The 26021-nt window shown below is 38.0% G+C and overlaps 1 protein-coding gene across 5 annotated transcripts in view; it reads left to right on the top strand.

Annotated features, from left to right (window-relative positions):
- The window catches only part of Rmdn2 (regulator of microtubule dynamics 2), a 66885-nt gene extending 44990 nt beyond the window's left edge, over positions 1–21895 (top strand). For all 5 annotated transcript variants that reach the window (XM_051177862.1, XM_051177863.1, XM_051177861.1 and 2 more), the window contains 7 exons: positions 4567–4642; positions 5462–5539; positions 7154–7252; positions 8688–8741; positions 8831–8911; positions 10145–10194; positions 21776–21895. In XM_051177862.1, the coding sequence (XP_051033819.1) occupies positions 4567–4642; positions 5462–5539; positions 7154–7252; positions 8688–8741; positions 8831–8911; positions 10145–10194; positions 21776–21857 (520 nt within the window). In that variant the 3' untranslated portion in view covers positions 21858–21895. The remainder of the gene's footprint in view (positions 1–4566; positions 4643–5461; positions 5540–7153; positions 7253–8687; positions 8742–8830; positions 8912–10144; positions 10195–21775) is intronic.
- The last annotated feature ends 4126 nt before the right edge of the window (positions 21896–26021 follow it).

Genomic DNA, 26021 nt, shown 5'->3' with positions numbered 1-26021 from the left:
AGGGTAAACTATAATTTAAGTCTACTAAATTAAAACATACACTAAAGTTATATCATGCGTCTAAACACAATGTGGAGCCCCAAAGAATCAGAGCACAGAGGTCATTTTCTCTAACGTAGTCATGGGAAACAAATGTCCCAGGTCAAGGAAATCCATTCTGTGCCTAAAATAGCACAAAAGCAGTGTTGGTTGGGTAGACAGAGGATGGGCACCTTTGAAAAACTTCATGGTTCTGTTCGTTTTTTTTTTTTTTTTAATTTGGGGGTCTTGATTTTGATGGGAGTGGCCCCTTTGTATCCTGAAAAAAATAGAAAATAAAACTAAAAGGATGATATTGTTTTAAATTATCTTTCCTTTTACTTGTAGCAGTTTTTATATTTTTAGATCCTTAGTTGTTGCTGCTGCCATTGGCTTTGTTTTTCTGTGTTACCCCAGATAGTAAGAATATGCAGTGAAAAACTAATTTATGGCCCTTTCTTCAATATAGGTTTCCAGAAATATGCTCCCTCTGGGGTAATTTTCTGTTTTAGGGATATCATTTAGGTAAAAATCTGTTTCAAAACAGCTTCCTCTTTCAGTATTCCTGTTACCCCTAAGGATTTGTTGACCAGAAGCAGGCCGGCTGTTTACTCGGCTGTCAGCAGGGGGCGCTCCATTCACAAGCAAAATCCAGCTGTTTTTGTATACCCTGAATTCTAACAAACACACCCCAAAATGGGAAATGAACTTTAGGAACTGGAACATGTGACTCGATACGTTGGCAGTGGCCCTTTGAATAGAAAGTGAGTGGGAAAAGGCGCTCTCACTCTTCTGTCACGCCTGGAGGAAAAGGGTACCGTGAAGTTAACTTTCGCCACAGATGTAAAAGATCACTGTAGTGTATGAGTCCTAGCTTTTATATCTCTAGTTAGATTGTCTATGTCATCTAATCTCCATAGCATAAATGTATGATTCTAAATTGGCGCGAGTGTTAAAGGAAGTCTGTTCTGTCATTTTGAGGGCAGTGTAATGGGTTTGTACTGACCAAGCTCTTTTTTTCTCTTCATCTCTTTTGAAAAATGGTATCTGGGGCCTGGTTAGCCAGATCTGGGCGCAGAAAAAAAGCACTCCTGCTTCACCCTTCATCCTGAGTTTCTCTGCTCCCAACTCCTCCTCCCATTCCCTTTCTTTCACTTCCTGTCTTACTTCCTCTTCCTCTTCTTCGTCTTCCTCTGCTCTTCCCTACGACCAATGTTGTAGTTGAATTTTTCATTGGAATCGTCACCTTCCCAATAATGACATGGAGACTTATTAATAATTATGAAGCTCGGTTGATAGCTTAGGCTTGTTTCTAACTAGCTCTTACAACTTAAATTAACCCATTTCTTTCTGCGTTGTTGGCTTCATTACCTCATCTCTGTATTGCCTATCCTGTTTGCTCTGTGTCTCCTGGCATATCTCTGCCTTTTTCCCAGCATCCTCGTTGCCCTGAAAATCCTGCCTAGCTATTGGCCATTCAGCTCTTCATTAAACCAATTAGTGACACATCTTCACAGTGTACAAAAAGATTATTCCAAACACAAGATTCCTCTGATCCCATGAAGACTCACATTAGAGATGTACATTATCTTCTATGAGGACCTTTATCAATGTAAGTTTTCAGTTTTCATACAGAAACAAAATTGACTCTTCTTCCAGGGCCCTGTAAATACCTGTGCTCTGGCTTGCTAAGCTGGAGTGTGCTAACTCACCCTCAGTAGGTTGCCCACTCTGCCTTCCCTTAATCCTCTTCACCCTCTCTTTCACTTTTTCTGTAAATTAAATACCTTGTTTGTGAAATGGGACTTAATTCCCAGATTAAGTTTTATCACCACAAAATAATGATCCAGTTATGTTTCACATGATTTTTAAATTTTAGTATCAATTTTTAACTTTAAAAATGTTAAAATCAATTCAGTTGATGAAAATTTAATAAGTTTGTCAGTTTAGCCTTAACTCTTAAAATGTATTCTATCTACTCAATAGAAAAGCCTTCATTCAGTTAAATAGTAAAATTCAAGGCAGTGATGAAAGTCTTTAACTTGGATTGTGAAATAATGGGTGAAATTTAGATAAACTGATTCCATAGCTAGTTCTCTCACAATGTTGATGAAAAGGCTTTATTCTTCTGGAGTCTTTCACAGAACATTAAGACATAATAAGACTTTTCTCATTCAGTCAACATTAATGGCAAACTGTGGTCTGAAGATTAAATCCTGCAAAATAAATATTTATTGGATAGCCAGGGTTATAAGTCAGCTTGAAAAGAGCTTCTCTTCTATGACAGTAAGATTCTGTTGTCTTTATAATATCAACCTAAAATACTCTGAATCAAGATAGTAAAGTATATTTGCAGTATGTTGGCCAAATAGGTTTGGTTGTAGATACAACTATATCTTCCATACAAGTTATGCTTTCCTGTTTGTGAGTTATAGTTACACATCTTAGTATATGTGTCATGGGAAAATCTGTTTCCATTTTCTAAATCCAGAAGCAAAATCCTGTGTGTGTGTGTGTGTATATATACATAAAATCAGAAGTCTTATGAAAGCAAAGTACTTCAGATAACCTCTAGTTACTTACAGTGTAAGTAACTTTCTTCAGAATTTCCATCAGACTAAGAGATTGAAAGATAAAATATTAAGTTGCATTTTAAAATGAACACTATAAAAATAACATACACATAGCTAAAGTTGATCAAAAGAAAGGACTGTTGACTGTGAGAAACTGAACAAGTGACCTTACAGTTTATGACACAGAAGACAAATAATATTTTTAGACTCAAAAGACAGATTTTAGGACAGATTATAAATACCCAAGTCTCTAGGGGCCTATTTGAAAGTGAAACAACACTTCTATAGCATTCATAACTCATGAAATTTCTTTGTCTTTTCTCTCACAGTAACTTGGAAAGAATGTGTAACAAGAGTGGATTAAAAACCCAAAGATTACATAAGTAGTGCTGATTTTTCAGAATATATAAGTGATATTTTTATAAAATTATAGAAAAAATAGGAGGTGCTGTATTTATGAAAAAGGACAATAAAATTCAAAAAATTTTACCATGTTAGTAAAAATTATCACTAATAATATATGAATTAAAGTATCCAAAATGCTGAAAAACACAAGGGAAAAACAGATGTTTGAATGAAGTATAAAGCTTAATTTTATTGTGACAGTCGTTTATCAATAACAATACAGTGAAAACAAATGTACTATAGTACACTGTGGCCCTGAGATTCAACACATCACCAGCCAAAAATCCCATTGACTTATTTTGGGATATCACGAATGTATTTTATATGGGAAAACAAAAGACTCAAGTCAGTGTTGGAGAAGGGGATAAAGCTGAGGAGCAACATTCCTTGAAGGCTTGGAGCACTAACCCAGGAGCAGCAGTGGCCAGGGACCTGACAGCAAAGGGTACAGATTTACAAAGGAGGTTAAGAATGCTATGGGACATCATTCTTTGAATATCCAAGTGCTGAATGCAGAGGAACAAAATTAAGTCTCATTAAAAATTTATGAATAGTCATTTTTACTGCACATTCCCAGCTCATTTCTAATAGGCTGGATTGATTGTCCCTCCTGCCTCTACTATAGTGGATCCCATTGCTGAAAGGGGCCATTTCTTGGTTGTGCATGTTGGTTAACTTCTGTCATCCTTTGTTTCCCAGAATGGTCTTCCTGTTCCAAATTAATTTTTATACTTAGAACTTTTGTTTATTCAGAGAAATGATTGAGATAGCATCCAAAACCACATTTCTGATCTCAATCATTATAACAATGCAATGCAATAACAATCACATAATCAGCAGCATTCTGAAATCCTCTAAAAACTTGCACAGACAAAAACAGGTATGAAAAACAATGTATTCTCAGCTTTTAAAGTAAATAAGCAAGTTGCTGAACACATTCAATCTGTAGTTAAATAACCATTTCTATAAATTTTGTATTCCCAGTGGAGGAAAAATCCCTAGGATACACTCTTGTACTAATACACAGGAATTGAGAGAAATGGTAATTTTTTTCAAAGCATGCTGTAAGATTATATTTAATTTTATTTTGTTTTAATCATGATAGTTGTTTTGTTTTCAATGACATTTAAGGAGGTTGGGAAAGTTTTAAAGAGGCACTAGTCTTTAAATATTGGTTTTAATCTGTTTTTAAAATGTATAAATCTGTTAACACATTGTTATCCAATTTAGTACATGGTTAGACTTTTTCTGAGAGTCCACCATCTGATGATGACATTGATGATGGCCTCTGTCACTGACTGAAGCCTCCTACTTGCCAAGCATTGTTCAAATCACATTACATGCAGTGGCTCATTTGCTCTCACCATATGTGTGTGACATAGACAACATTCCTGTGTCCAGTTATGCCTGAAGTAGCTTCTTCATATTAATATCTAATGCCTATTTATAGGGCCCTGGCATCTATATTATCACCTCTATAAAACACTGATAAGTGCTTTAGAGATATGTGTTATATGATAGTGACATTTGTTTAAAATTTTACATGGCAGACACTGTTTCCCCCCCCCAGGTATGCAGTTTTGTGTGGTTATGTATCTGAGTTTGAAGGCTTGCAAAACAAAATTAACTGTGGACATCTATTCAAGGTACTTCTTGGTGTTGAAAATGTTTTATTTTTACTAACTTGCATGAGATTATTCGGTTAAACTCTGGGGATTTATTTTAATGTTTACACAGAAAAATGAAACAGTTAATACTGTAACAAAAAGAATCAAACCACTTGGGTGGCTAAATATTGTCTAAGATGGTACAAGAATCCACATAGTAGATGAGCATTGGCTTTTTTTGGTCATAAACTCTCTGAAATCATAACATACACTTGGAAGTAGACAGCCAACAGTCTACTGACTTCAGAGGCAGAGGTGGGGGTTATAGGGTCTAATCTAAAGCTTAAAGTTACCATGATGCATGAACAAAATAAACAACTTGCCTACATAACCATGCACTATTTCCTGTTAATTTTCATGACTCAATAACTAATCTCTCTGACTCAGTAATTAAAATGGCTCTTCCCTGTGTCTCAGCTCTCAGTACTCATTCTCACAGTGCTGGGGAAATCAACCCAATGCCTCTCCAGCACTGTCCTGCTTCATGCCACCTTCTACCGATACACACTCTTCTGGAGCAATGTGCTTTCACTGGGGAAGTCTAGGACTGAAAGACATTTGACTTGGTCTTATTCTGTTTCGCGGTGGTGCTGGACTTTAGATTAAGTATGGTCTGCCTAAGGCCCCAGGGGCAGCTTTAGTTGCAGGTGTGGGAACTTCATCTTTCAATTATTGCCTCGATTTAGTTGATGAAAGGGGAAGTTGCTGAGACAACTGTGAGCTCCCTGGGCTTTGGCACTGCTCTGTCCAGCAGTATCTGAAAGTAGGAGGTGACTTTTCTGTGATTTCCCCCCCCAGGAGCATCTAGATATAGCCATCCAGCTCTTACCTGAAGAACCCTTTCTGTATTACCTCAAGGGAAGATATTGTTATACTGTAAGTTAATGCCTTTGCTTAGAAATCTTGACTACAGTGTAGGTATTAAATACATTTTCAATGGCTTACTCATTCTTGTCTGTTTCTATCTATTGCATACTAGAGAGCATTGTAAAATTAGTTTTCAATGGATGGCATGTATGTTTTTAAATTGAATATTAATTTTAAATTGTTATGTATATATTTTATCATTTATAAGCTTATATTTTATATGTTACATCTAGAGGTGTGTGTGTGTGTGTGTGTGTGTGTGTGTGTGTGTGTGTGTGTGTCTGTGTGTCTGTGTCTGTGTCTGTGTCTGTGTGTCTGGGTGCATATGCAGCCAGTGCCAGTGGTTAACATCGGATGTTTTTCTTAGTAGCTAGCCACCTTATTTTTTGAGACAAGATCTCTTTCTGAATTGAGTTCACCAGTTCTACTAGACTGGCTGGCCAATGGTCAGTGGCCTGTCTGTGTCCATGTTACCCCTTACCCCAGTGCTGGGCTTACAATCAAGTAAGTGTCTTGCCCCATGCCTTTTAATGTGCTAGCTACTTACTGATCACAGGTTCTTATGTGTGTACAGCAAGCCATCTTCCTGGCCCCCATCCTGCCTTTTTAGATGATTAACAAATCAAGAATACAAAAAGCATTTACATATTATATAGAGCTCATAATTCACATATTAAATTCCATGTTTAATAATATATTGAAATGTCTGAACTTCAGTTATACTCATCAGTCTGATAACAGCAATGTTAGGTGAAAAAAAATCACAGAAGGAAATAAATAGTGTGATATGGTTTTTACAAAACTTAGAATACTGAAATGAAGAAAATCAATGAGTAGAATTGTGTAGAAATGCACCAGGGATTGAACCCGCAGCTTTACACATGCTCTATAAGTGCTGTACCACAGAACTACATTCCTATCTCCACAAGTATTTATTTGTTTTTGCCAGAAGATAACTATGTAGAAATTTTTAAATGGATTGAAAAGATGTTTGATGCCACTTAGAAAACAAGAGCTTCAACAATGCCTTCAAGTAGCATTTCTGAAATGCATGCCCAATATTCATATTTGAGAATGTTGAACAAATAAATGACACTATGAAGTTAAATTTAATATTTTTAATTTTCTGAGGGTTCCATACATGCATATATTTTGTTCAAATCCATCCCATCTCTTTCCTCCAGTTCCTCTCCTACCCTCCCTGCCACTCTGCCCTCCCAACTTCAAATGCTTTTTATTTTTTAAACCCACTAAGTATGAGCATGGGTGTAGGGCCATCTACTGGAGCATCTACTGATAGCCTCTCAGTATCCTGAGTAGTAAATAAGTATTCTTTTCCCGCTAAACTCCCTAAATTAAGAATAGTGATTTCATATCTATCTCTAAAAACGTGGCTGATTTAGAAGGATGGTTGATAACATGAAGTAGGCAGGAGTAGAGCAGAGGCAGGTCCTGTCTCTACTACATACTGTCATTACTGTGATATATTAGTTATGAGTATGTTTATATATATATATGTATATATATATAATTTATGTATATGCTTACACATGTAACTGGAGAGAGATCATCTATTCAAAAGGTGAACAGATTCCTAAGAGTGGTGTTCCTTTGTGTGTGTAGGTCTCAAAACTCAGCTGGATTGAGAAAAAGATGGCTGCTACTCTGTTTGGGGAAATACCATCTTCAACAGTTCATGAAGCTTTGTATAACTTCCTTAAGGTGTGTTTGTCATTTTAGTGTCATGCTGCCTCCTCTGAACCAGTGTCAGCTGTCCTGTTGTCAAGGAAATATTTCTTCTCTCCTTGTGCAGAACTCTAATTGAAGCCCCAGTTTGAATTATAGCCTTGACAGTGTTGCCAAGATTCAAGTTATACTTCAAATATAAGCTATTTGGGATCTAACATTATGCTCTTCATCCCAGGAATGACACAATATATATTTTTGTTGTTGGCTGGTTGGTTGGTTGGTTAGTTTTTTGAGACAGGGTTTCTTTCTCTGTGTAACCCTGTCTGTCTTGAAACTCACCCTATAGACCAGGCAGGCCAAGAACTCAAAGATCCACCTACCTCTGTCTCCAGAGTGCTGGGATTAAAGGCATATTCCACCATACCCTGCTGGCACACTAATTTTTAAAAGAAATTCAGTAATCTAAATAAAGGTGTAGGTAGAGCAACTTTTACTACCAAATCTTAGAGCAAATTATTGAACTTGCTGCCAGCATTCCTCATGAGCCTGACATGGAACCAGTATAATCTTAAAAGATTCTGCTGTGTGACTTTTCTGGGGAGATGGGAACATATTTCACTGCAACCAGACAGGACACTGGCAACTAATTGATTCTACCCAAGCATAGCTGGGTGAGCCAGACTTCATGGGGTTACTTACAGAGCATAGGTGACTCAAAGCAGCTGCACCATTGAAAAGAACACACTAATGTGGCTGATGACTAGAGAAGCAGTCTCTGAAGAGCTCTCACCCAGATTTCAGGCTGCTCCACTGAATAATCTCCTTTTCCCAGCAACTGTTTCCCACCATGACTTGGGTCCTTAGATGCATTCTCTAATACCCTATCTCTAAAGGATTCCATGTGTTCCAGAGATTGAAACTTTGGATGAAAGAGGAGAGTTAGACACGTTAATAGTACCCACTCTGTCTAGTGCTAGGACTGGCTGTTTCAAGGATCCCATATTTCCTTTAAAAGTACTTCATGTGTTATTCATGCCATGAGACATGTGTTCCTAAGCAATCAAGCCTTACTCTATTAGAAGATGCTTACTGTGGGCTAACAGCTATGCTCTACTCTCATGACCTGGAGAGAGAATGTTGCCAAATGTTTCTGTTCTCAAAAGAAAAGATGAGAGATGATAGCACAATAAAAATAAAGGCAATGTTTATATATGAACTAATCGAGTTTCCCTAGAAGCTTACTGACCATAATGGAAGTCTCAGTCCACCCTAATAGTTATCTTTAAAGCTGTGTTTCTATGCAAAGATATTAAACCAATAAACATATTCAAACATGAAACAACCAAAATTCTTGTGGCAGTTTGCCCACTGGTGTCTGATTTATGGGAATAAGTCCTTTTCCACTATGACCAGCATTCTTGTAATAACTTTGCCCTGTTATCCTGTTGTCTGCTTTCTCTTAATTCAGACTGAAGAATTGCAACCTGGTTATTCTCTGTCCAACTACATGTATGTGGCCAAGGTAAGGAAGAGAACTTCTTAGGGGTCACTTGAGTGCATTACAGCAAATGTGAGTTGCCTTTAATATGTTTTTTTTTTTTTCATTTCTAGTGTTACCTTGATCTTGACCAATCTCAAGATGCTTGGAAATTCTGTAACTTAGCATTATTACTACCTATTGTTACCAAAGAGGTAAGTCTAGGCAGTGAGAGTTTGTGCAAGGTCCTCACCAGTACTGAGGTTCAATTATCTCATCTTTTCTAGCCTTCATTGTATTATTAAACTTTTTCTAGGTTGTATTTGCACTGTCAGGAATTCAGTTTCCTTTCTGTTGAGGGCATAGGATAAAGTGATTTACATGTATAACCACCTGTCCCTCAAAGTGTTTTTTCAGTCTGAAATAGACCCAGTTAGTGATTTTGCTATTTACTTCATTCATCGCCAAACTCACAACACCACAAGTTACAGTGCAGATGCTTCACTGTTAGTTTTCTTCCCTGCCTATGAACTTTCATAGCATCCTTCATCTTTCTTGTGGCACCTGTAACTTCTTTGAATTACAGTTATCCATGAATGTGACTTTGCCTCTTACTAGGACATTCTAAACCTATCACACATCTAGTTGCTACTCAGACTGTCAGCTATTTGGAGCCCAATTAATGTGTATAAACAGCTTTGCAGTTCAAGAATCCAAAACTACAGCATTTCTGTTACGCATGTAAGCATCTCTTAACTCTAAGGGGCTAATCATAGATCCTAAGAAACATTCCTTAAAACAGAAAATAAAAGGAATCCCTATGTTTAAGGCAGTATATAGTAATTGCTGAATGAAATGCCTAGTTCAAGTTCAGTGGCCTGGAGTATACTGAGAAAGTTCAGATGAGAAAGAAATTATAATACTTTGATTTACAGTGGCAGAAGTACTAATCCGAAGGAGAAACTGTACTTTAAGTTGCTATAATATTTTCAGAATATAATCAGATTACTCACATGAGAGTAATCTCCAGTATAAGCTACTTCATAAAGTCAATAATGCAATGTATAACATTTATGAAATGTCATGTAGTGACATATTTGTATATGCAATCTACATGGCTCTTCTGGTGGTAATCTAGGTAACTTGAAATCCTGCTGCTAGGGCTATGCCCTCTTTACACTGCTTAGAAAAGGGAGGCAGCACTATGTTAACATACTGGGAGAACCATTGTGTCAGCCTATGATGCATCCCACTCCAGATTTCCTGGAGAAAAACCTCCTTACATTAACCACATTCTCATAGATTTGCATCCTGTGCAGTCCTAAGAAATCTACAGTCTATTTATAATAGCTTTTCAAGAAATATATCAAAAATAGTTAATATCACAGTACTAAGAGTATCAAGATAAATGTGTGACATCTTATTTTACCCTTGTATTTTCCTTATAGGACAGAGATGCACATAAAGAGGTGAAAAAAATAATCTGTTCTTTGAAGAGGTAAATAAGAGACTTTATTCTTCATCAATCCCAATATGGTCCTCTAGAGTTTATCAGAATTGCATTTTTATAGTCATTTTGCCCTTAATGTAACGATTACGTGTTCTCATTTGATTTGAAAGTATAATTGTGCCTTCTGCAGTAGCTGCACCATAAAACAAACCATGTTATTTGGAAACAGTATTTAATGTTAGTATGTGATGATCCCTAAACATGTATGCTTCGTTTTTTTTTTTTCATGTCAACTATCCACAGCCTTTAGAATATTTGTGTAACAAATACTTAAGTCAATCTAATAAAAATGCATCCCAGTGAATGTTATCATTGTTTCAATAGACTTTATAAAATACAATGTCATTCATAAGGATGAAAATGTAAATTCTGGGCACAGTTGGTAGAAAAGGAGAAGCATGGCTAATCAAAGAAATGTAAATAGACTTACAATAATTACTGAATGATATCAAACTTTGAAGTTCTTTTCTTTTTTTCAGGAAATGGTCAAAATTAGCAGCATTATTGTTAGATGAAATCTGTTTATATACTGTGTGGGGGGGTGGTATTTTTGCTACAAGTCTTGGGTTAAAATATATCTAAAGCCTAAAAAGTATATTAAGTATGGTCCTGCAATGTCACATCATAAAATAACCCTAGAGAGAAAGCACTTTTCCATCAACATAATGTGAGAAGAGTTAAGCATACTGTAGTTTCACTACTGTAGAAATATTTTGATACTAAAAATAATTGTAGGCTAGACCTGGTGGTAAACTCATTAATCCTGATCATGGGCCCTAGGAGTCCTAGTTAAAAAGCAAGACCCTGTCTCAAAAATAATACACACACTAATATAAGATATGATATGATATGACATGATATGGGGAAAAGCAGGAAAATCACGAGTCCTACATGGACATGTAAGCAAGACTCTGTTTTGTGTGTGTGTGTGTGTGTGTGTGTGTGATAGAGAAATGCATAGAATATCTTGTGAATAAGTACATAGATGTGATGTCAACTTTGTAAAAATATGCCAGAAAAGTATTAGTAGGAAATAAACTAAAATAATGCTAATTTTATTTCTGTGAATCTGTGTTTTATTTGCTTATTTCCCAATTATTAGTAATAAACTACTATAATTTTTAAAAATTAAACTTAGTCATCCTCTGGTATCCTTTAACCATCCTAGAAATAAGAGTAAAACTTAAATGTCCGGTTGCTGTCCCCAGGGCACACTGGTGCATGCATGCATACACATATACAGAAAAACACATGCACACATACATACACACATGTACATACACACACCAACTCCCAACCCCTAACTTAGAGATGCCAGCTAATTAAATGAGATTATTTCTTCTCGGATAGTTGAGGAAGGCTGTTCCAGCTAGCAATAAGTAACATAGGTTAGTCACACCATAAGCTTCATGGCAAGAGTTCCACAGCTCCTTCCAAAAGAAAACAGTTTAAGAGACTTTTCTCTGAGGAGTATGAGAGTTAAAAACAGTGTACTGACAGATAAAAGAGACTCAAGACTCTGGTCATAAGGCATAACATTCATTTATTTGAACAACATTCCTATTTGGTCCTTGATGTCAATATGTCTTCAATGGCCAAGTTGATAGTCACTGGTTAAGTAATTAGAATAGTAGTTTGTGAATAAGTCCTTGATCCAACAGCAGTGTGACACTCCTACTTTAGTCTTCAGAGTATTGACAGTTTCTACCCCATGTAGGAATGTCTCCAGAGTGTTAGCCAAAGACAGTCCCCACCCCTCCCCACCATAGTCACACTTCCACTCACATCTAGTCTGACTGCTGTCCTCACCAAACCATGTGATGCAAGACCATGTGATAGGACAAACTAAAGTGTCTGCATTAAATTTCTTTGCCTTGTGAATGTTATTTTTCATACACAACCAATCTCATTACATATAGACTATTCCATCCACCTCCAGGGAATTTCACACAAGTACATCTATGTGGACACTAATTTTCTGTGGTTACTATACTTACCACTCAGAATGCCTGATTTTGGAAAAGCCAGAACCTAGTGAGCATCTGTGAGATCACCAAGGCCAGGCTAATGGGACCCCCTCCACCTTAAAGATGAAGTATACACACACTGACCTCTCATGTCCAGAGTTAGGAAGATCCAGAACTTTGAATATCTTCTGAAGATATGAATCAAAACTGTAACAATTTCTCATAAAATACTAAAGAAGTAAACACAATGTTCCCCTGATATTATAAAGCTTTGATGTTCTGTTAGCTGTGTTGTCCTGCAGGACAAATGGCCTTTGCTGTAATAGGAAAACTGAAGTCACTTCAGTTGTGCCCAAATGTCAGAGCAAAGCTTTTTACATTGTATTGTTTTTATACTTTTGAACTAGAAAGTGCATTAGTTAAAGCTGAAAGGGATCATAAATACATTTTTTTACACCAAACTTCCCATTTTAACAATAAATAGCTTACACAAAGATGTAAGAGGAAACAGTTGGGGCCAGAGAACTGTACTGGCCAAGCTGGGCCTGGGGTCCAGATCTTGGAATCTCATGTATTCTCAAATCTGCCTTGAGCCTAGGGCTGTTTACATGTTGTGATTAGAGTCCAATGTGCCTGGCACAGAATGGGCGCTCTGAGAGCAGTAACTTGCATGGTGATTAATAAATGCTCCCAAGTTATTTTTCCTGTAGTGGCTCTCAACCTTCCCAATCTTGCAACCCTTTAATACAGTTCTTCATGATGTGGTGATCCCCCAAACACAAAATTATTTCACTGCTACTTCAGAACTGTAATGTTAATGTTATGAATCATAATGTAAATATTGGATATGCAAACCCCTAAAAGTTGAGAATAGTTGTTATACACCAACCCTATGAAGAAAGGGCACTTGATTTTTATTCCTGTCTGTATCACGGAAACTGGAACACAAGATACAAACTGCCATGTCCTGGACAATGATAGGGGGGACAGTGAAGGCAGCAAACAGGGAATTGCCAGGTTCCATGATGTGGTATGAGCTACTGTGGTCTGAGCCACTGGATACTACTGTTGGTAAATGGAGAATGTTACAGGATCAGAAATGGAGATAACAAAAGACAGAAAGTAGCAAGAAGACAATAAGAAGGGGGGAAGGGGATGCAAGAGTAAGGAGAAAGTATAAAGAAATATGTTTTATATCAGCACTGTTTTCTAGTTTTATATCATAGACTTCTGACAACCTATTATGTAATCTAATATGTTAAATCTCTCTCATATGCTTACCTTAGGCCCCCTCCCCTACATAATAGGAGATGATAGTGAAGCCTAATTGAATGACATGTCCTATTTTATCTATGTGTGTAGGAAGAGCCTCATAGTAGACTGAATAGCTTATTAATTGTGATGAACAAGACTAGTTTCTCTCACAAAGATAAGAGTAGCGTTTAGAGACAAGTAAAGTTATTATCTTGATGTTCTGTGATCTTGGATCTCCCAGCATGTATTTTTCTTTAGGTTCTTGCAACCAAATCATTAAGGCTGAGTTTTTAAAACAGCCTTATTGAGAGATTATTGACCTACAACTAATTGCATATATTTATCATGTACCATTTGACAAATTTTGACATACATGTATACCCATGGAGTCTCCAGTACAATTAAGAACATTTCTACAGCTTCAAACTCTTATCCGTGCCTGTTGTAGTCTTTCCCCCCACCTCTGTCCCTGCTCCCTGCTGCAGCTACACACAGCCAACCAATCTACTTGCTGTCACTGTAGTCCTGTGATAAAGTACAGCTCAGAAGTAGAAAAATAATGAACTACTACATGTTACAAAATGGGTGAATCTCAAATGAATTATGCCTAAAGAAGTCAGACAGAATGAGATCCATAATATATGTTTACATAAGATTCTGCAGAACTTGATCTATGGCAACACCTTTTAACACAATGAAAGCTACCCAGGGAGGAAGTTTCCCCGGTCAGTTCAAGATTGATGTCTACACACCTAGCTATGATGAAAAATCAATGGCAATAGCCTCTGTTGTTTTGGAGACCTCTGGGCAGTCACTAAAGATGTCCCATGCCAGGCACTGAGATTCTTTTTAATGACTCAAATCTCTGGGGGCAACAATATCTACCCATGCGGGAGTCCTCCTTTCTCCATCTTAAATAATTATAACACACTTTTAGGCCTTTCACATCCTCTCTAAGTGTCTCATAGCACACAAGATGAATATGCTGTGTTTTTTGCCTTTATTCAATGGAAGATAGTTTTTAATTTCTGTTTTGATTTCTCCTTTGATACATGAGTTAGTTAGAAATCTGTTCAGTTTTTTTGTTTTTGTTTATTTGTTTGTCTATTTGGGGATTTTGCAAAGGTCTCTCTGTTGTTGGTTTCAATTCCATTGTGATCAGAAAACCTATTTTGTCTGTGTTGAATTATTTAATTTGTTGGTACAGATAGTCTTTATTTTGGTTAATGATCAATGTATGCTTAAAAAGAATATGTACTACTTTTTAGGAGAAAAAATATCTATACTATCCAGACTAGTCTCAAACTCTAGCTAAGTAATCCTTCTACCTCAGCCTCCTGAGTGGCTGAGCCTATAAATATATCACCATTGCTGGCAGAAAACATATTTTTTATAGATAAACCATGTCAAGTTGGATTGGTGTTGCCAAATCTCTTAATTCCTTTGGTCTCCACCCATGGCCTGGAAAGTCTCAAGGTAGTGAGCTGGGGCAACTGTAGGGTTTGTCTTGTTGCCCACCTCTCAGGAATAATTTCATTCTTCTCTTCTGTCCAGTAACTTAAAACCATTGCTGCCCATGATTCTCTGTCCATGTGGAGAGAAACACAGGGGAACTTTGGGAAGATGCACCATTACATATACACACTCATTCACTTGCTACCTCTCTAGTCCCACAAACAATTGCTTGTTATACACAGCACACTCAAAAGTGTCACATTGCATTGTTATACAAGCTTCTGTAACTTTTTTAATGTGTCTACTTTATGAAATAAAACATCAAAACCACCTAGGAAGTTGGACTTTGGTTAGAGGTGACATAACTATTGTTTTTAAACAGTGTCCTTGCTCTTGGCAATAAAATTAATTGTCTATGAGGAGTTAAGTCCTGCCCCTTGAGCTTTTCATGTTGGTCCATCTTAACCAATTGAAAGTTTGAAAATCTAATGTAATACCAGGAAAAGAATCTGCTGGAAATTACTTCATTAGAAGTGACTAATGCCAAGTGACTGTGGCTCCAGCAAAGCCCTAATTGGACAGTCCCTTCCAGCTAGGGAGAATGGCCCTGCCCTGTTGAATACAGAATGTATCTGGCTTACAGTATCTGCCATATTTTTTTAAAGGTCTCAGTCATAAAGACAGCTGTTTTACAGCCAAAGCATTAATTGTTTTCATTCCTTTTTTTAAAAATTTTTTTAATCCCCTTGTTTCCTTTAGTTCTGGGGGCTCAGGATTCCTTACAATTATATTAATCAAAGATTTATTAAACTAATATTAAAAGAGCATCCAAACACTGATCTGGATTTTAGGGGGGATCTGAAGCATATACGATTTGTAGAATTTTTAGTAGAAAAATACAAGAAATGTAAATACAAAATTAGCTTTGAAGACTACTATGTATTTACAATGCAAATGATATTCCAACAAATTATAAAATTTCAAAAGATGAAAACTATCATAGAAATTAGAAAAATAACTATTATTATTAGTTGTATGGCATAGCTTTGTCATATTTCAACATTTTGCCATATACACTCTTTGTTCATGTTATTATATGATAATTAGATTTTTCAGTGTTGTTGATCTTTCCCCTGAGATTATGGAGTAACATTTGTGTTTTTTTGCATATAATATACAAGAGTTCTGCTCAACCTCACTTCATGTTTGCAGTGATGTCCCCTCTTACCAACATGATCCCTATGGGATCTCTAGCCCCATTTGAATACCTTAGGCTGCCACAACGATGGGACCAGCTCTACCAGGCTTATGCCCAGAATCCACCCCCCATCTCACCTGCAGTCATAGTGGGTCCCAGGAATCCTTGAAGTTGAGTCATGGTGGACCCTCAGCAAGGAAGCAAGATCTTGTCTTCAGAAGTCAAAATCAGGATCTGAAGCTCAATGTAAAGCTCCATAAATAGTCTGTTACCGCTGATACAGAAATTTCATATTGACCATCTTAAATATCAAATCCTATATGATATGTAGGAAACTCCATACACACATCATCCTCCTTGATTCTCCAAGCCTTCCTCCTGAAGCTATCTCCTTGGGAGGATAATGAAACAAATGACAGACTGATAACAGTATCTTGTGGCCCTTTCCATGTTATCCACTGCTTAAAGTCCAGTCCAACTGTACCCCATGCTTCTGAACCACCTGTCCTTCCAACAGACCTCTAGAGTTGCCTCACTGTGCACACACTGTCTTCATTCTGGACAGGCTGGATTAATCATTACTCAGAAACTTTCTAGTACTCCAGCCCAACTGCTTGGTGTTATTCTGTATTGGAATAAATCATTGCCCTGTACACACCTACACACAGACTGCCTATGGAAATCAAAGCCTGGCTCAGTGATGAATGGTTCTCCATAAAACCTTATGGACCATGTTGTGATCTCACCCACCTCAAAATGCCAGAACACTTTTCTGTGTCTTCTTCAAACCCAACCTGACAACAAAGGTCATTATCATTTACCTTCATAGCTCCGTCAATATGTGCTCATTTAACATTAGTAAAACCAAATAAAACAAAGCCAGGGTGTTGAAATGGAAAGTAGAGAACCACTTCACTCCTTGGCTGTGGTGTGACAAGAGAGGGGGCAGAGAACAGGCACAGAGTGAAAATCAAAGAGCAGGGCAGGAACATAAGGACTAGAAAGTCAGAGACTGAACAAGTGACAGCAAAGCTGAGGTTGCAAAGGTGAGTTTTTAACCTGTCACATTGAATAATATAACAAAACTGCTAGCCCCTGGGATAGGGGAGAGAAACTGGGTGGAACATCACTTAGATGAAGCCATATACCTAGTTCATGTAGTAGGAAACTAGAACCAGGGACCTGATTTCTAACATTGGTTTGGACAGCACTGAAATAAATCATATCAGAGCTGTATATTCCATTTCAACCCACCTAGGATTAATATCCTTGGAAATTAAATCTCCCTTTACTTTATTTCTACTTTTCTCAAAATTAAAACAGCAAAAAACAATAGGCAGAACAAACAATCTCAAAATTTATATCATTGTTAATTTAGCCAAGAATATAACAAGTGTTTTTCATGGGAGTGCGAGGAGATGGAGAGGTGGTTCACTGGAAAGGAAAAAAGTTTAAGGGGAAGTTTGAAAAGAGAACTTGGTAGCCATTTTTGATAAAGTCATGGATGGGAATGTCCCAGAAGGTGTCTTGCCTCTTAGGGAACAACTCACTTGTCCCCAACAGTGACAATTTCTCCATGAGATGTTTCTCAGCTATACTTTGTGTCCTTTTTTCATTTCACATAAACATGTAAATCTTCACTGCTACAGAACTGTAACTCATACTTCCCAGCATGTTTGAGATTATATTCTGTCTAACATTTGCAGATCCCTACACAAATATGCCATGAATTGGCCAGAGAAACTTAGGGTCAAGGGAGAAGTTTATCTGGATTCTCCCAAACCCATTCAGCTAAGGGTTGTTACACCTCATTTCTTTATATAGCTGGGATATGAAAGACATCATCCCCTGACCTTCTTCTGGGTTACTTGGCTGGAGATACTTTCAGAGTGAAAATTCTTTAGGATGCACAGGGCCTATGAGGCATGTAGTAACCACAAATACCTAGATCTCCATACAAGGTCTTGTCCAAGAGAGAGCTGATGAATTAGTTTAGTTCCTAAAAGAATCATCCTACAAAGTAGTTTGCGCACCTCAATGGCTCTGCCTATGACTCAATGTTTTACAAGTAAAACTGCAGGCCAGTATCTCAAGGGGTTCTTCTCTCAAGTGAGTGCTGTCTCCGATTTTCTCAAAATTCAAAAGCTGTCTCACTTTTTACATTAAATGTATTGAGTTATAGGTTATATACAGAAAAACACTGATGTTTTCATTGTATTGTTTGATAATTCTGACAAATTCACCTACAATGTAATCCCTACCATAATTAAAATGTAAAATGTATCATCCCCAAAAGCTCCTTATACTCTCCCATTCCCATCTGCATCCCAGACCCATATAACCACTGACTGGGCTTCTGTCTCTCTGGGTTCATTGTTTTCTGGAACTCCATAAGAATGGGATCATGCGTATACTCTGAAGCATGGCTCTTTGCCAAGCACATTTATGAGATTTATATATGACTGGGAGATGTGTAGGCTTCATTCAATTTGGGGGGTATTTCTAGCTTGAAAACACCAAATTTGTTTTGTTGTGGTTTGGAGCTATGAAAAGCTGCCTTGAATTCATGCACCGACCTTTTGGCAGATTTGGGGGGTTTTGTTTGGTTGGTTGGTATGGGTTTTTCTGCAGACATGTTTTTGTTGAGTGAATAAGCAGAAGACAGCATAAAGCTAGGAGAGGCGCAACTGTTTCTCATATGAGTATGCATTATACCTTCATAAAAAACTGTTAAACTGCTTTCCAAATCCTTGCACTGTCTTGCACTCTCACCAGAAAGGCATGCACTTTGGTTGCGCCATGTGTTCATCATCCCTCAGGTTCATCATCCCTCAGGTTTAACTTTACACATTGTAGTGGTTGTGCTGTGCCTTCATGTCCTTTCCTGTGCATGTTCCTGGTTGCTGATGTTAAACACCTTTCCCTGTGCTCTAAGCATCTTCCTCCTGGATCCAGTTATGCTAGCTAGTTCATTGTCACCAACTCTAATGAAGTCTACAGCCAGTAGAGCCATAGAACATCCTTGTCGCTTACTAGAAAACTAGTTCGTTTTTCTCAACATTTCACTCTTGTTGATACATTAACTAGTGACTCTTCCTTCCCTCCCATCTTAGGTTGAGATTACAAAACCAGATCTCTAAAAAGTCTTGTTTGTGAGGAAATCTCATCCATAAGAACATATTTAATATTCCCTAGATAATAAAAAATAACTCAGTTTACCTTGATCTGTGCTCTTATACTGACCAAAAAGTACATTTAAAGTTGATCTTGCCCTTTTCCTTTTGAGAGATTCAGTCTGAAGTAAAATTTGCTCCACACTTCCAAACAGTTATTTTGTGGGAACCCAAAATTTCATCCCTAGGACATTCTGAGATGGATGCTGTTCATCCTTTGCCTGATCTTCCTGAAGATGTGTCAGCTCCTACCCTGTCATTGCCAAAAAGATTTAAATTCAGCCAAGATATTACCTGTGCTAGACATGATTTGCAAAGGCTGCTTCCAAGCTACACTGCCCAACCATACACCCCTAGCAGCATCACAGTTTGCTGCTAAATAGCAAGTGTAGTGAATTCTGGGAAACTCAGTTCTAGCTGCTCCCTTGGAACTGTTGGAAAGACAGGAAGGAAGCACAGGCATAAAAATCAGAGGAGAATATGGGCCTTGCAGTGATTGATTTTCCAACAGACCTTATATCGATCAATAAAATAACCAACAGCCATCTGTTCTGTTATCCAGAAGCAGTCACGATCCCCAAAGATATTCTGCAAAGATAATCTGCAAAGATTAAATTGAAGGTGGTAATTAAAACATTTTAATATGGTACTATGAAATAATTCTATTAAAATGCTTTAAACCCACATTCTCTAAACTTTGTTTTTGGTTGGTTGGTTTTTGTTTTTGTTGTTTTGTTTTGATTTGTCTTGTTTGTTCGTTTTTTGAGACAAGGTCACACAATGTAGTTCAAGATGGCCTTAAACTCATACTTCCCTTGTATAGGTCACCTGAGTACTGGTTTTATAGATGTTTGCTGCTATATTCAGCTTCCAAATAGTTTTAATTTGCACTTTTATTATTATCATTATTATGCATGCTTAAATGCAGATGTATGTATGCCATAGTGTGTGTATGTGTGTGTGTATCTGTGTATGTCTGTGTGTGTCTATGTGTGTGCACATGCACACACACGCACACACACACACACACGTATATAAGTCAGAGGGCAACTTTATGGAGTTGGTTCTCTCTTTCCACCTTCACACGGATTCCATCCAGGGGTTCAACTTAAGTCTTGGGGTTTACACAGTGTCCTGGAATGGAGTCATGTAAGACATGAGTGTGAAAACACTCCAAGCAAGCAAGACAAGAGTGACCTCAGTTCCTTCAAAAACATGGAATTGTTTTTAGAATGTGTTTCCAAGCCAACCCCCTCTCCCCCCTCCCCCCACATGTAGGAGATACGGCAAGTTTACTTCAATCACTCTTTATTGCTTGCTGATGTTTTTCAATTGTATGTAGCTTGAAAGCATAAGAACTTTACTCATATAACCTTTCTTAGCCCTTCAGAGTATACAATGTCTGAGATTCTGAGTTAAGTTGGCTATCATGGGCCTTATGTATCACCTCCCTTCTCCCAGGTCCCACTGCCTTTAGAGTGGTGACAGTACAACAAGTGCTTACTGGCTAAGTCACCTTGCTGGACCTCCAGATTCCAAATTTATTGATGTTGAATTTAAAACATAAACATTCCCTAATACCCTTAGATTTGTTTATTTATAATTATTTATAAATTACCATACTAAAATGTTCATGAGAAAATATGTACAAGTATAAAACATAGTAGGGGTAAGAAGATAGCTCAGTTGGTTAATGCTTGCTATGCAAGTTTGGGGGAATCACCAACCCCCACATTAAAATTCAGGAGTGGTGGTAAACACCTATATTCCTTGCACAGGAGAGACAGAAAAGACTGGATCCCAGGAGCTCTCTGCCCAGCTAGACTAGAAAATCAGTAAGCTTCAGGTGCAGTAGAGACCTTGCTTAAAAATATGTGGAGAATGTGGGGAGATCCCCACCATTAACCTGTGACCTGCATATGCATATAGATATAAATATAGATATATATAGATATGAACATGCATGCACACACAAGCAAAAAAACTTATACAATAAAATACCCTGATCTTGATTTTAAAAATTCTTCATGAAAAAATAAACATATTTTCTTAATATCATTCACCATGCTTAAGAACAAAATCTTGAGAAGCACTTACATGGAAGTCAGGTACAGAACATTATGACACTGTCACCACTGTTATGTAATAATGTCCTAGAGGTATTTGCTCTGATGAGCAAAACAACTAATTAAGTAGAGGATAATGTTCTATAGAGTACAATAAATACCATTTTGATTCTTATATGTGTGGAAAACCTGAGGGGCCAACTAGAAAACTATGTCCAACTATAACAGGGTTCATTAACAAATGTACAAAATAGTAACCATCACAAACAGATGGCATATAATGCCTCAGCATAACCGAAACAAAATCAAATATCTAAGAATAAACAACAGGATAGCAAAAATTGAAGGACTCCAAAGGTTTGAAGAAACAGACATGCAAGAAAGACAGCATTCTATAGATTATTCATGCCCTGAAATTTCAAAACAAGGGCTAACTAAGACTATTTCTGTTTTAAGTTTCAGGTGGAAAACACACAGGAAGAATTGTGAAAACATTGAAAGTGTCAAGTCAAGGAATGTGGCGAACTACAGAGATTAGATAGTGAAAATAAAATATGTAAAACTATAGTCCTCAAAGACACACTGTGAGTAGATAGATACATTGATGAGATAGGATAAAAAAAAAAGCCTCTGTTTGCATGGATATATTCAAATGCACATACTAATTTAACATATGGTAAAAGGTATATGTAAAAAATTGCTCAAAGAATAAGATTTAGGGGGATTGGAGTGGTAGAAGAGAGTTAAGGCAAGCTATAAGATTTTTGAGCAACTGATTCAGATCTTATTTTTTCAGTAAGAATCAGTAGTAGTCCACACTTCCATTACCACCATGATATTCATAGGTCCACTGGGGATCAGTAATTGTGTCTTACTCATTACATCCCAAGCAGTAACATTTGTATCACAACACAGCAACAATGATGTGTTGAGAGAATTTATGACACAGTAGCTGATCAACAGAGGTGATGAGTGTGTATACTAGCTCTAAACAGGGCAGCTGAGAAACACTAAGACTTAAGAGAAATGAGGATGTTGGGGTGGGGATGAAAAGAACAACCTAGTTTGACACTCTCACAGAACCTTTCAGGTATGGCTCAACATGAAGATACAAGAATGTCTATACTAGAGAGGGGCAGAGATCTCATCACAGAGATACCTGTCATATCATCAGAGAGGATCACAACACCCTGCAGTAGCATCACCCAGGGGCGCATAGGCATGGTTTTGCATGGCCTCAAACAAGACTTGTACCTATTGCCTCCAGCTTTTAGGGTTCACATAAAAAACAGAAGCACACTTTTCAAACCAAGGTAGGTGCCCAAATAATAATTGTTATCTTTGAATTGAGCCTTGTTTGTGACAGGCACTTACTTCACTCTCACTACCTTTTACTTCCATAGGAGCCACAGACTGACTGATTGGCATCTCTGATGCCCTGTCCAAATGCAGGTGAATGAATGTTGCATTTTCATTCATATTGACAGTCAGTGATGGTAGGTGTAGAGCTAAACAGAACAAGCAGCAGTGCTGAGGTTCTTGGGTGTAGCACTCACATCAAAGCTCAGCGGTCTGGTAACACCACATGACACAAACTCTTAGGTTCCTGTTATAGAGAAACAGGGCCAGGGGTAGGCAGCACTGGGCTGGCAAACACAGGGCTGTCTGCTGAAGTCTTATTGAGATAACAACCTGGCCATGATGTTACTGTACTGACTGATGCAAGGATAACTAAAGCTACCTAGAGGATGCTGTTTGTCTATGGGGGGGGGGCAGTATAGGTGGGATCAAGAGCATAGAACATAGGAACATATCTGCTATCACTGAAGTCCATCCATCTCTGAGAATGATGGGCTTCTAGGGAATGGCAGTGTGGTATAAAGGAGAAAGGGGCACACCAGACTGGAACCTGACTCAAATCCAGACCTTGCATGTGATACCTGGATGAACTTGAGTAAGTAAGCTCTCTGAAAAGCAGGGACACAAATCTCTACCATGCAGTATTTTGTTGAAAGGGTAAATAAATTCATTAAATAACTGGCACCAGAAACAGGCAGAGCCCTGTGAGTTGAAGGCCAGCCTGGTCTCAGAGGGAGTTCCAGGACAGGTTCCAAAGCTACAGAGAAACCTTGTGTTAAAACAACAACAAAATAATAATAATAACAATTGGCACCTCCAAATGGATGACCTCTTCCCAGCCTTCCTCTCTGAGGGACAGACATTTTGTCTCCCTACACCCTCCTCTTGCCCCCCACCTCTTGCTTTCTACCTCACACCCTGGATTCCCTGCTAAAGTGACTCACATACAGGAACTTAGCAAAACTGTCGCCCTAGTTCCTGCTTGTTTAATGAATGTCTTTGGTAACACTTAGCAAATGGGCTCTCTGCCCAGTGTCTCAGAAGTGTTGGTAACACATGGGGCTCCATGAAAGCCTCAGGAGAGGCATCCTCATTCACACACCACTGCCCAGGAATGTGCCCCCACAGTCCCTAGCTGATCAGTTGATGCCAGTGTTTGTAACTTGAGTCTCAGAGCGGTTCAGAATTCTTAGAGTGGACTATCAGCTTCCCATCAGCTTGGGGAACTTGGAAGTAACTCAAGGAAAGAACTCCCCCAAAGTGCTTTATACACAGGCTCTTTTAATCCCCTGAAAACAAATTGAGGTTAGATAAGTCACACGCAAACTGCCAGAGCTGGGGACCGCCAGAGCCAGGAGTCACAAGCAGATAGCTTGAAATGAAATGGTGAGAGAAAACTATTGAGATAAAACTGTGATTCTCTGCACAGTCTGTTTGCCTGGCAGAACCTGTGGAACTTGGCATTGTTTCTCTGTACTCATAGACACGGCCCTGAGACCCTCACCAGCACCTGCCTTCCGCCTTTTCAACACCACTTAGGTCTCCTATCTCCCTTCTCTTGTTCCCATTCTTTGCCCATTAGATGCTTCTTCCATTTTAGCCCACAGAAATCTGAAGCCTGGACAGGGACTTTCCACTCACTGGCTTCTGCCTTGAACATAGGGTCCTTGGTGGGGGCAAACCCAGCCTCACCAAGATGCAAGGGGATTTAGTTCAGAGAAGATTCTACTACTCTATGGCTCTCTGTGCACAACAGTCTGACTTTGCTTCCCTTGGGTGTTTGGGGATTTTCCCAACAATTGAATAAAATGATTGTTACTAGTTCAGTTATCTTTGTGCTCAGTGGAGAGGGCCAAGAGGAAACTTGATACCCCTGGCAGAGTGAGGTTTTTCTGAGAAATTTTGAAACTATATGTTTCAAGATTGATTACCTCTGTTTTCCAACCTGTAGAGTTGATTGCACCTTTAGCAAGTAACTCAGCATTTGAGACCAGGTTGTGTAGTTTTATCTTCAGAGGTTGTCTAGAGCTAAATGGAAACCACATATCTTCAATCTTGCATATCCAAAGCATCTAAAATAAAAACCTACCACAGATCATGCACAAGGTTAAAAAATAAATATATTTTGGAAATGTAGAAAGTGAGTTGATTATAATGAGCACTTCTTACAAACATGGGCTTGGGACAGGTATGGGCAGAAACGCCTTGGTCTTGTCAGGCTGGATTCCAGAGTGGAATTCCTGTGGGCCACAGTGTCATTTCTTAGCATCTCCCAGGATAACACTGCCCTGAGAGGTTTTCTTTCATTTGTCACTAATAGGTATTCTGCACCTCCCTAGTAGGTTTCTCCACCTTTGCAGTAAGCCAGATCAAGCCAAATTAAAAAATAAAATATATTTGAGCTGAGTCCTCTAAGCCCTAGATATTGGGGGGTGGCAGGAGAGAAAATCACATGGTCTATCTAGAGAGAGGGGACAAGCTGAACAGCCACTAGGTATTCCAGGTCAGCTTGTCCCACTGGGACACAACCAAACAAAGTGTGCAGTTAGTTCCTTCCTGCTCTGACTTAACTTTGACAAATGACAGATAATTTTGAGCAACACTTAAAAGCTACATGCTGTGGACCTCTTTGTAGATGTCACTTTAATCCTTATTATTGCCCTGTGATGATAACCTGTTTTAGGATTGCCCTTTCAGACTTAAGTCATTTGAAATTGTCTTTATTTACAAAGCAGAAACTTCATTGATTTCTGCTGTAGTTTCTGTTGCTTCCTTTCTCCTTGTGTATTTAGGTTTACAGATAGTTCCTGTCTGTAAGGCCATAGGTAGAACCTAGTTGTTGATTTGGGAGGTCTTCATTTTCTAATGAATGCATCAAAGTTTGTAAATTTCTAATTATTTTTATTTTAGATTTGTCTATTCTATATGTGTTTCCTTCATGTATCCATATGCTTTTCTGATGCCCACAGAGGCTCCCCTAGAATAGAAATTACAAATAGCTGTAAGCAACCCAATTATGGATGCTGGAACACAAACCCAGGTCCTCTTTCAAGGGTGCTCTTAACAACTGAGCCATCTCTCCACCCTTCTGTATAATTATTTTTACTACATCCCACAGATTTTTTAAGGTGTTTTATTTTATTTGGTGCAAAATATTTTAAAAATGTCACTTGATGTGTTGTATCCTCTGGAGGTTTTTGGTTTTTTGTATGTTTGTTTTGTTTTTTTTTTCTATTCTTGATATAGGCTGAGACTATATTATATGGTTTCCTTTTAATTTATAAAATATTTTTTATAACTTGAAGTGTGGTCTTTTCTCTCTTGGTAAAAGTTCTAAGTGACC

The sequence above is a fragment of the Phodopus roborovskii genome, unplaced genomic scaffold (assembly GCF_943737965.1).
Source record: "Phodopus roborovskii unplaced genomic scaffold, PHOROB, whole genome shotgun sequence".
NCBI lineage: Eukaryota > Metazoa > Chordata > Mammalia > Rodentia > Cricetidae > Phodopus > Phodopus roborovskii.
Note: the sequence above shows the minus strand (reverse complement) of the source record. Positions and strands in the feature narration are given on the sequence as shown.